At 34.6% G+C, this 12,567-nt stretch overlaps 1 protein-coding gene across 1 annotated transcript; it reads right to left on the bottom strand.

Moving 5' to 3' along the window:
- Positions 1 to 4,843: 4,843 nt before the first annotated feature.
- LOC132033500 (RNA-binding protein 1-like) lies at positions 4,844 to 7,238 on the bottom strand. The gene is made up of 2 exons (XM_059423483.1): positions 6,729 to 7,238; positions 4,844 to 5,958 (listed from the first exon to the last, which is right to left on the bottom strand). Exons 1-2 carry the CDS (start codon positions 6,951 to 6,953, stop codon positions 5,164 to 5,166), a joined length of 1,020 nt encoding a protein of 339 aa, XP_059279466.1. The 5' UTR covers positions 6,954 to 7,238; the 3' UTR covers positions 4,844 to 5,163.
- Between the last annotated feature and the right edge of the window lie 5,329 nt (positions 7,239 to 12,567).

Below are 12,567 nucleotides of genomic sequence, written 5' to 3'. Positions count from 1 at the left end.
TTTTGGGGGGGTTTTAAAATAAAGGGAAAATAAAATAGTGGCACATACTGTCAGATTTGGTGGGAGCAAGTTGTGTTGTTTGCCAGAAATTATTTAAGTGGTTGGAGTGAAAACCTAAGGAATAAAATTAATTTTTGGAAAAGAATACAACCAGAAGATTGAAGAGATAAGAAACTACTCCCTCCGTCTCAAATTATTTGTGGTGATTAAAATAGTTATCTCAAATTATTTGTCGTTTGAAGAAGTTCTAGGTATAATTAATTAATTTTTTTTTTTCATTTTACACTTAAAATAACACATGAACAGAGTAAATATTAATGGAGAGAGATTACAACTTAGACATAAATAAGGGTAAAGTAGTCAAATACCTTTCTTCTTAAGAGGCGTGTAAAAGATAAAAGGACAAATAATTTGAGACAGGGATAGTATTGACAAGTTACTATACAGGCAGGTGTTTGGCGTGGGAATTAGCTAAAATCTGGAAAAAAATTATGTCAAAATCTTGGAATTATCTTATGCAGAAGATTGGATTGTAATTCGATAATCTCAGGATCAAAAAATAGTGGCACATTGTCAACCTTGGTGGGAGCAAAGCTGTGTTTGCCAGAAAAATGTAAGTGGTTGGAGAGAAAACCTAAGAATAAAATGAATTTTGAAAATATCCCAACCAGAAGATTAAAAGGAAAACAAGATATTGACAGGTTACAATAGCGATTGTTTGGTCACAGAAATTAGGGGTTATTTTAGTACAAAATTTAAGTTCAAATTTATTCAGTGTGTGGTTGTGAAAATTTAACTAAAATCAAGATAAAACTTACATCAACTATTGGGATTACCTATCCTATAAAAAAATGAAATTATAACCCAATAATTTCAGGATTATAATTGTGATAGCCTTTTGTTGAATTTTGAGGGGACGTTTGGTTGGTAAACAAATTATAGCAAGATTATAATGACGAGATTATAATAAATGAATTAAATAACTGAAAAGACTCAAATATGTCATCAAACTATCGGAAATGGCTCATTTATACCACTCGTCAATAGTTTAGCTCATTCATGTCATCGAACTATCGAAAATGACCCATTTATGTCACTCATCAATAATTTGGCTCATTTATGCCATCGTCGTTCCCAAAATGACTCATCCATGTCATTTTTCATTAATGACGATTTTATAATACCAGATATGACACGTGACAAATTATACGCGAATTAAACTAATTTTAAATCAAATTAATAAAAAAATTCGAGGTCTCCACCCAACACCATAATTAATTCTAAGATCAGATAAATAATGAAAAATTGGAATGGATAATTTTAAATCCCAAATTAATAAAAAAATTCAAGGCATAAATGAGCAAACTATTGACCGATCCACCCAACACCATTTTCCAATTAAATAATGATGAGATTATTTAGTAGATGCTATTGATGGGTGTTCGGTTTATTGGCTAGAGATGAATATACATGGTACAATGTGAAACATGGATTTGATTTTACATGGATTTGATTTTACACTAGATAATTTGGAATAAATTCCTCGCCAACAATCTTCTCAGTTTGAGCTCGTCGTGAGAGGCTTTCCTAGGACAATTTACATCTCCTGTATGGTTTGCGAGCTACTACACTAGGAGAGGGGTTTAGGGATTTATTCAAAATATTCAATAACTTGATTTATAATAATGAGGTCAATTTTTTATTTGTTACTTTATGCGTTTGTTCTCTTATTTGTCAGTGCAGTTGCTAAATCCGCCTAATTCTCCCTTTACATCTCCTGTGTGATTATAATTTTTTTAATTTCCAATTATAACTTTAAATCTTTTAAAAGACTTTAAGATAAGAACTTTGGAGAATGACATCTTGGTTATTTTGTTATTTATCTCAAGATTAGTAATCTCGACAGATCCTGCTCTGAATGTAGTATTAAATTAAGATGGCAATTGTGGTGTGACTAATCTGAAAAATACTAATCGTAGAATTGAAAATTCAACCAAACGCGAAATAGAATAATCTCATATTTTATCTTCAAATAGTTATTTCTTATCCCACGAACCAAACGATTCCTTAATTAAATTTTTTTGGTGTAAAACTAGTGCTCCAATCGACTAAAGTTTATGTTTATTTGTTGTTGGGAAGGCCTTTTCTCGTGTAAACCCTTCGTCTCTCTTTTAGTTAATTTTACACGAAAAATATAAAAAGTAAACTCTCATGCATCAACGTCTTAGGGTGTTTTTGGTACTAAGGAGAATATTTTCTATAAAAAAATGTTATCTTCGAAACTAAGTGGATTTTTTATTTATTTTTCAGTGTTTGGTATGGAAGGAAAAATATAATTAAAAAAAAAATTATCATCTCAAAAATATTTATACATAATCCAGCAAAACACGATGGGGTGAGATAGGATAGGGAGTGGGAGTTCGGGGGTCGCAAGGGGTTGGGGTTGGAGTGTCGGGTGGATGGGAAAAAATAATGAACTTGAAATGTCAATTATGTAACTTATTTTCCCTAATTGAGTCATTTTCATCTTTTTTTTAAGTAACTTATTTTACTAGAGAAAATATTTTCAAAAACATTTTGATAAATCAAACATGAAAAAATTAAAAATGGTTTCCTCCATAGTAAACACACCCTTAATCTCTAACTTTTTTTCATTAGCAAAGTACTTATTTTAGTTTGACAGGAACATAGGAAGCGATTTTCTTCGGTGAGAGCCACACATCTATTTTCTTTTTCAATCGATATTATCATTTGCTCAGTAACGAAATAATCAATTATTGTTTCCTTCTTCGGATGACTATTTCGCTATTCTATGGTTTGCTTGGACTAGAAAAGGAAAAGGAAAAGGAAGAGATATAATATAAGATTGTCAATTGACAAGTATTAGGGTGTACGTTTCGTATAATAATTTTCCCTTTACGTATTTTCACTATATATTCTTCCCTTGGTTCCCTTTTCTTGTGCCGTTGACAAGTAGAAATAGTGCAAGTATATAAAACTTTTTCCACACAACAGAAGGGTATGCAAATTTTATGCTGCTCCTTTACTTGTTTGGACAAAAAGAGAGAAAAACTTGATCCGTGTTGCTTCTCATTGAGTGACTCTACGTTGCACTTTCCATAGCAATATTTTTTTAACTTGAGAGCTGCTAAACTACCACACAATTTAGCCCAAATTTGACCACCTATAAAAAAAGCTTCATAATCTTTACATGTACAATTTTGAATTAAGATGAATATTAGGAGGGAAGGATAGGAACGACATTAACTAAAAGATAAATTATTAAATTTGTCTTAGATACCCGTGTAAATTTACTATGCTACCTCATTTGGTATTGTGGCCAACATCAATGTGGCCAAAAAAAAGACCTTTCCTTTTTTTATGGCATTTAACCTGTACGGCGTTACCCTTCGGTTGCGCACAGGGTCAAGGTTCAGTCTCTGTTCTTCACTTTGTGACTCAAACATGGCATTGGCCGCCCTTAGCTCAAACGAGCCCTATAGGACGACTCCCTGCCCATGGCCCGACCATCACCCAACCGAGTCAGGGCCTTCAGCCCAAAATGATCAAAATTCTTGCAGGCAAGATTCAGATTGTTACGAGCAAAGGGGGCTGCCATCTTAGCATGAAAGATTTCTCATCTTGGACTCACTTCTTCCTCAAGCATACAAAATGTTTTATATTAAAACTAGTTAGCCTCAAACCCAAGCAAGTTGGGGTGCTTTATACTGTATAATTTCTAAACAGCTGCATATTCGCAAGTTCGCAAAGAGGGCTGGACGAGTGGAATGAGGGAAAGCACCTCAATCCAAGCAAGTTCAAGTGCCTGAAGAGCATATTTACCGAAAGATGTATGATTACCTTGATAAGATGTTCCCTTCATTCTTCCTCTATGTTGTTTACGGAATCTGGTTCTTTTGGGGTGGAATACCCGTTTCACAGAAATCATTCAAATATCAAAGAGCAAAACAACTCTAAATTTCTCTACAGGGAAATTTGTTCTCATACTCGCACAGATAAGGTGGTTCAAGAAACTAAGCAATTCGTAGATTATTTTCAATTGCCATATAGTCAGCCGAAAGAAAATCTGGAGAGTATTAGTTCAGACAATATTTTTATGCCAATGAAGCAGACACGGCACTCTTTATTCAAATAGACATCACAGCTGAAAAGGTACAGGTTTCTATCACTGAGGAAAGTATAGTGTAGTGTTCCCTTCAACACTCATGTTAACGGATAAACTAGGTCATTCACTACTCGGAAGATCCACGAAAGACTGATAGACATTCACCTGCTGTGACCAGCAAATTCTCTTCTTTGCCTAATTTACAGCAATGTCTTTAAAGCTGAAGCATACATAAACAAATGAAACAGGTAGCACAAATTGATGATGGATATGCACCTCAAGCTGTAGCAAACTCCAGCAACATGCCAACTACAAGACAATCAGCTAAAATTGGTTCATGCTAAAAGAACATGACATCAGTACGTAGACGGCTAAGTCTTGAGCATAGAAACGTCCACTATTGTTTCATATTTTCCCATTAAGTTAGACTAATTGAAATCCATGCCTGTAATAAACTGTGACTCCAAGAAATAAAAATAAGGCGAAAATAAAGGGAATCCCAGAAAGGTGGCAAAAGAAAGGAGAAAAAAAAAAAAGGCATAATCAGATGCAAGGGAGGGCCTTCAAAATTTTTGTCATCATAATTCATAAGCAAGGCATTGGATAAAGTGCACCAAGATATAAATGTGCAAACAACAAGACTTACACAACTATGATCAAACAATGAAACCATAAAAAATAAAGAAACCGCACTAAGAATGATAACAGAGGCAACACACAAGAAATATTAACTTTGAAAAAATATATTACAGCTGTCTGAATTTGGGCAAACGAGTTTAAAAAAGAAAAAAGCACATCACACGCAACAGTAATAAATAAAAAGACAGAAGACAGCCTCAATTGATCAGTATGAGAATTTCTAACTTGTCATCATATCCACATTCAGTCACAAAGCAGTCGGTTAGAATGATCAGCATAATAAGGCTTTAAGTCGCTCCACATTACCTCTTCACTCTGTTTGGTAGCAGCAGCACTGAAGCTTCCAGCAGAATAAAAGAATTGATATCTACATTTTCCCATCTAATTTGTATAGGCACCTAATTAGATACCCCTTGAGCATCTCTAACACTAACTTGACCAGATTTCTCATTTATCCCAGCACCCAAAATTCCTCCATATCCGTTAGCAGCCATGCTCATTACTCCGATGCCACCATTCATGTAGGCGGGATAAACAACTCCAGCATTGCCATAAGGCAATGGACTTCCCCTGAAACCAGCCATTGTGGGGCCCCTAGGCATCAAAGAAGTGATACTGTAACCAATTCCAGGGTATGCTCCAACAGGATAACTACCTCCGAAAGTTCCAACTCCATAAGGATATTCAGCCACACTCCCATAACCTGAGACCGGCCCGCAATATACATATCTAGGACTGTAAGGCGGATACATTCCCTGTTGATAAGTATTGTTATAGTTAGAACCATTTCCGTTGCCTATTCCAGAATGATAACCATTACCACTAATGTTATTTCCATCTTTTGGTATAGCCCTCTTGACCTCCACAAGCTTTCCACTTAGTTCATGGAAATTCTTCTGCATAACTTCCTCAACTGCATCCTCTGAATCAAAAGTAATAAAACCAAATCCCCTTGGCCTATGAGTAACATTGTCATGCATCACAACAACATCAGTAATCCTACCAAACTTTTCAAAGTAACTCTTGAAATCTTCCTGAGTTAAGTTAGCTGATAAACCCCCTACAAAAATCTTCTTGGTCCTAAACTGATCATTGCTTCTATCATTAGTTCTGCAATTCCTATTCAAACCTCTATTGCTCTGTTGTTGACTTTGGTGTTGTTCACTCCTGGGTATTGCTTTTTTCACCTCTACCTACAAAAAAAACATGACAATATATACCACAAATCAAATAAACAGCAAAGACTTCACCTTTTGTATCACAGAATACACATATATGTATCAACAAAAAATTACATCTATTTTCAGTTTTTTATAACCCTGATGGGCCAGCTTTCACGCAACTCTTACCGCCAAAGGATGTGGGGCAGCGGATGGGGCTGCTCTTCCCTTAAACAGAGGTCTCGGGTTCGAGCACTAGGTATGGAAAAATTATTGGTAGGGAGCGCTTCTCCTAGAAATGGGTCCAACGCAGCGCGAATCTAAGTATAGTCGGGCTCCAATGCGAGTATCGGACCCGGGTGGAAAACCATAGTCAGGCTCCAATACGGATACAAGACACGGGATGGAAAACCAAAAAAGAAAAAAAGAAAAAAAATCAAATCGACTAATTCCAGGGGGTACGAAGCACCTCATACCAGCAACAAGTACCAAGTAAATCTGTCCACCAAGGCTAGGACAGACGGCTAGTGCTTTTGTCTCTACTGGGATATGAACCGGAGACTTCATAGCTCTTAACCCACTTCATTAACCACTAAGCCACACCTTGGTGCTTTCTTTAAGTTTTAATCTCAAAAGGGTACAGAAAAATTTTCAGATTTTTTTTTTTCTCTAAAAAGTTAAAGATGGCATTTTTACTCAAATATCAAAACAAAAAACCCAATTGAACAAGCAATAAAAATGGGTCCTCAAAAAACAAGAATTACATGAGAAACAAAATCAAGAACAAGGGTTCAAAGACATACCATTCTTCCAAGAATTTCATGTGTATCTTGTAGTGCTTTATCAACAGCAGATGGGTCAGAAAAAGAAACAAAAGCAAATCCTCTAGGTCTACCAGTTTCCCTGTCCTTAGCAATAACAGAGCTAACCACAGTGCCATACTTAGAAAAATGCTCATTAAGCATATGTTCACTTGTATCCCTTGGAATCCCACCACAAAAAAGCTTGCTTTTGTCTAAATCTTCCATACCCAAGATGCAATGTAGTCACAAAACACCCTAAAAATCCTTTCTTTTGTACTTGTACACCAAAAAAAAAAAAAAAAAAAAAACAAGAAACCCTAAGTTGAGAACCAGGAAAAAGGGACCTAATAGACTAGAGGGTTTTTTGGGGGAAAAGTTGGAATTTGGAATTTGTAGTTGAAGTCAACTTGGATTTGTTAATTTATGAAAGGGATTAATAGTGTTTGTGTACTTTGGTTATAATTCGTTGCTAGTGTTTAAGAGTTTGTGTCGAATAGGTCACACATACACTCGCACTAAAACACTTTATTCTCGCCTTTCACTTCCCTAACAAGGGGATCGTGTGACATCTGTTTTCTTGTCTAATTAACTGTCTTTTTTTGAAAATATACTCCAATAATAATAAAAAAAGAAAAACCAAAAGTAGGGAAAATATTCCAAGAAATTGACTTTTATTTACATGGCTATATTAATCAATAATCATAAACCCAAAAGAAAATTATTTTAGCAGAAGTATTGAGATTCAAACTCGTGATATATTGATTTTGGGAGTATCGAATTAATTAAAATTAAAGATAAATTACACTAGATTGTCTACCAGGCAAACAGATAAAGATAAAGTATCCTTTCATCTTATCACACTCCTTAGCGGTAATTGTCTATTTATATTTAAATCATCAAAACTTTGCACACATACTAATTTTAATATTATATGATTGTACAAAGAAAATTTCATAAAGACAATAGAAACAAATAAGAATAGAAGCGTTGTAGTTGTTGTTTCACTTACATGTCTAGTACTTGTCATGGGCCTTTTGTTATCGTTAGAAACTTTAATGTTCGTGTAGGAATATGAGAAATAAAGAATATCAGATCTTGCTTTAGATAATAGAAATTTACCTAAAAAACCAATTAGTATATATTATTGAAATGAAAGATCTGAAGGACGGTTTTTAGATCGAATTCCCATTAATAAAGTGAAAGTGGGTATACATATATAAATGAATATAGATGATAAATATAATTATTCCCATTTAAATGTCAATTCATGTATAAATTTTAATAGAAAGGGTTTATTTGTAAAATAAAAGGAAAGAAAACACCAAGTTCTAACTTCTAATCCCTTTCTTAATTATTGTTTTTTATTTTTTTAACGAGAAAATCGTCAAATGCCCCCTCAACGTTTAGTCGGATTAATTATGACGCACTCAATCTTTACAGGTGACCTATTACCCCCTGACTATTTTTAAACGAAATTATTACACCCCCCCCCCCGAAACGCTACCACCAGATCTGTATTTGAGTGGTGAAATGCACGCGCGTTACGTGTATTTTTTAACTTTTTTTTTTTTTTGACGTTTTACTTCTAATTTCGAAATTTCTACACCAAATAAAGCCAATCCATCACCAAATGAAGCCATTTTTCACCAAATCAAGAATGTTATACTAAACAATACCAACAAACATGGCTAAATGGACAAAAAAAAAATCTATTTCTGTCAAATGGGTACTGAAATTCTGGTTTTTCTTTGATTGCTTTTTTTTTTTTTTCATCTTTTATGTCTTTGCTCACTTTTTAGGTGTATATGTATTTGTGGATGTTAAAGTATAAGGAAGTGTTTGGGGATGTTGAATTGGATGTAACAGATAATTCCCCCTATAATGAAATGATTGAGCTTTACCGGTGATGATGGGGTACCCTCTAATGGAGGATGATGAGGAAGATGATAGCGGGGAAGGAGAAGAAGTTGAGGATAGTGTTAGGATTAGGACGGTGGGTGGGCAAGTTTTGGAGTTGGGTTTGGGTAAAAGAAGGTGGGGGAAGTAATGGGTTAATTTTTAGAAAATTAACTGGCGGCGGTGGATGGCAGTGGACAGTGGCGGGCAGTGAAGAATAAGGGAATAAGAGGAAAAAAAAAGAGAGAGAGAATGAAAAGAAAAAAAAAAAAGAGATTAGGACGGTGAGTGGGCAAGTTTTGGAGTTGGGTTTGGGTAAAAGAAGGTGGGGGAAGTAATGGGTTAATTTTTTAAAAAATAACTGGCGGTGGTGGAGGGTGGTGGAGGTGGACGGTGGACGGTGGCGGGCGGTGAAAAATAAGGGAATAAGAGGAAAAAAGAAGAGAGAGAGAATGAAAAAAAAAAAACTAAATGCTTATAATTTTTTTTTGAAAACATTGTTATTTGTTTCTCACTCTCACAAAGAGAGTGAACTACACTCTCTGTGCCACCTCACCATTCAAGAGGATAATAATTTCGTTTAAAAGATAATCAGGGGGTAATAGGTCACCTGTAAAGGTTGGGTGCGTCATAATTAATCCGACTAAACGTTGAGGGGGCATTTGACGATTTTTTCTTTTTTCAACCAAGTTCTAATCAGGGGGTAATAAGTCACCCGTAAAGGTTGAGTGCGTCATAATTAATCCGACTAAACGTTGAGGGGCAATTTGACGATTTTCTCTTTTTTTAACCAAGTTCTAATCCTGGAGCTCGAGGTGCATTATTTAATTAACTTAAAAGTCACAAATGAAGGAGCAGTATCAGACAAACTTCACTAAACATAAGGCAATATTAACAAAGTCTAAGTGATGTTAGCAATGTACGTAGTACCCTAACACTCAGGCACGCTCTATTTTTGTCCAAATAAAATTTATTTCTAATCAAATCTAAAGGCAGCATTAGTTCAGACAAAAAAAGAGACGTCACCACATGCTTCTCAACTACTAACTCTTTGATAAGACCATCTGGTATCTTGTTGGATTCCTTATAGCATGGAAAAAATTGGACAATTCAGTTGTCTCAACGTACTGCATATGATATACCTACCCCAAATGAAATCCAATGTTCAAATGATATTCTCGATGGCTTCTAACCACATTAATTAAGCTAAGAATCACGTTCTTTCCTTCCTTTCCCCAATTCATAGAGGTTGAAAATTAAATAATAACTATATGGAATGATCAATTTTTAAGCCGAAAATTAAAGTTTACCAACGTTTTAATTATTGGTACGTGTGAACAAAGTCTCACATTGATAGCTGGAAAAAAAAAGCTATTTATAAGGTGTTGAATACTCTTAATAGTATGAGGCAATTTGGGGAAAACCGTGCGGGCTTTGTCCAAGGCGGATAATATCACACAATGTTAAGAGTATCTGTGGGTAAGTTGAGCCCACACAATATACTTGACATTTTTGGCATTAAAGAGTGAATAAGAGCCCGTTTGGATTGACTTATAAGTTCTTGAAAACAACTTATAAGTTGTTTTATTTTTTGTTTGGGTGGCCATTTTACATAAGCCATTTTGTGCTTAAAATAAGCTTTAAAAAATAATTGGGCCGTTTGACTTAGCCTTTATCTAAAGAAATTTTAGAAAAAATGCTTTTTTTAAGCCCATCCAAACAGGCTCTAAATGTCAAATAGTTTTGAGATGGTGACTAGAGCTTGATTAGCAATCCAAAAAATGACTATTTATCAATTTTTCTGGAAAATTGAACCCTTTTAGTTGAAGTTTGAGACTAGAAAGTTTAGAGAGGAGTGACTAAATGTCAAATAGTTTTGAGATTGTGACTAGAGCTTGATTAGCAGTCCAAAAAATGACTATTTATCAAACCCTTAAGTAGAGTTTGCAGTCAAATTCTACCTGATCAGGTAGAGGTAGAGGTTTGCATTAAGGAATTTTTTTGTTTGTTTTTTACTCTGTTGGAGTTTTGTAAAACTCTGCCATAAGGCCTAATTTTGCTACTAAACTCTGCCTTACGATTTTTTTTTTTTTTTTTTTTTTAACTGAGCCAGGGTTCGAATCCCAAACCTCATGGTATTAGGCGAAGGATAAAAATTAAACACCAACAATTTGAGGGACAAAATTAAAGACCAGTGCCTTTGAAGGACAATCCGCACAAAAAAATGATTTTTACGAAAGTTTAGGCACAACAGAAGAAAGAGAATTTAACTTAAGGCCCATCAACTTCCCAAAGGCTTGGTGGCATTTCTAATCTTCAAACAAGGAGTCATTGTGATTTGAACTTTGTGCGTGTTAACATTATATTAGTTGGGCCAATTTATAACCCAATTCACCTTATAACCAAAGTCTATAATTGCAGCCAAGTTGCCAGTATTGGGCTCATTCCAACAATTGAAAGTACATTTTTCCTCAGGGACAACCGGAAATATTAGTAGATTGGATTATTTAAGGCTTGCTTACATATAAGAGTGAAAACCTGCAACCTAGTTGTACTTTTTTTTGTTAAAAACAAAAAACATTAACATGGGAATAGAGAAATCCTAACTACGTCTCATACGTACACCAATACTGTTTTGAATTTCTTTTCCAGAATCAATTTGTTTCTTCAAAATACTCAAGAAATAGAGCGCAATGTTTGGCCTCATTCCTATCGATGAAATCGAGCTATAAGCATTGGGGAAGCTCTATGAACCGAAGGTCATCGGGAAAAAGAGGTCATTCTAATCTCAGAACCAAGACCTTGCATGGAATAGACATACCCTTGCATGAGAGAAATTGAGAGCGTCAAACAAGATAGCGATCAATACACCACTATGCTCTGCAACTTTGTGATTTAAAATTGTGGCATCTTCACTTCCAGATTATTTCCTCGGACATCGAAAATTATGAATTAAACCCTTTTTTTCTTAGTTTTTATTTGTACAAAGTAGTATTGCCGGAATATCTAGAATCTAATTTTAAATTGGTATGTCACGTTCAGAATGCGGTAAAGATAATATTGTTACTTAGTACACAAACAAGATTCCAAATCAATATCCCCAATAAGTTATTGAGATTAATCTTTTTACATATTTCTTTTTTCATATTCTCATTCGAACACGAATCAGACACAAAAAGGAAAAATGTAAGCGAAGGTATCACTTAAGTTAGAAGTAAAAGATGATTGTCTTCAACAAATGTTTTGGTACAAAAAATGATGACTATTGACTAGTGAAGAAAGAAGATAGAAACAAATTAAATAATTAATAATAATAAATTAAAAGTAGAGGTGGGCAAGATTGGATCATGGAGGAAGGAAGAGAAAAATTGTCGCAGATTAAACTCAATCCCAAGATATTGTCACATGACAGGTCTTAAGTCAGTGATTATTTTAAACAAAAAGCATGGAATTAGGAATTTATTCCAATATTTATATACCATATAGTTAAATTTGTTATATAATCCTTTAGGCTCTAATAGCGTGCGAATATTCGATAATTGCGTCCGAATTATTATTTCGTGCCCATGGATGTATGAGCACGAGAATCCTTTTTTTAGATTAATCATTTAATTAATCAATATCCTTTCCATCAGTTTATTTCATTTGCATGTGACTTGTGCTTTGAATAACTCGTGTTTGTTGGGGTCATGGGTGAAATAACCATAAAATTAATGTGTTTAATACTAAAAGAACCTTTAAACAACCGAAGCCTCTCCTTGGCTCTTTTGCTCCCCTTGAATATCTCAAGCTGGATTTTGAAAATGTATACTTTAAAAGCCCCAAATTTAGAGGTGTATACTTTAAAAGCCCCAAATTTAGAGGGAAAAAAAAAGAGTATCTAAAAAACAGAAAAGAAATGATGAGGAATTCATGACCATGAGTCAGTTGAGTATACATTTGA

This window comes from Lycium ferocissimum, chromosome 10 (genome assembly GCF_029784015.1).
Source record: "Lycium ferocissimum isolate CSIRO_LF1 chromosome 10, AGI_CSIRO_Lferr_CH_V1, whole genome shotgun sequence".
NCBI classification, from domain to species: Eukaryota; Viridiplantae; Streptophyta; class Magnoliopsida; order Solanales; family Solanaceae; genus Lycium; species Lycium ferocissimum.
Note: the sequence above shows the minus strand (reverse complement) of the source record. Positions and strands in the feature narration are given on the sequence as shown.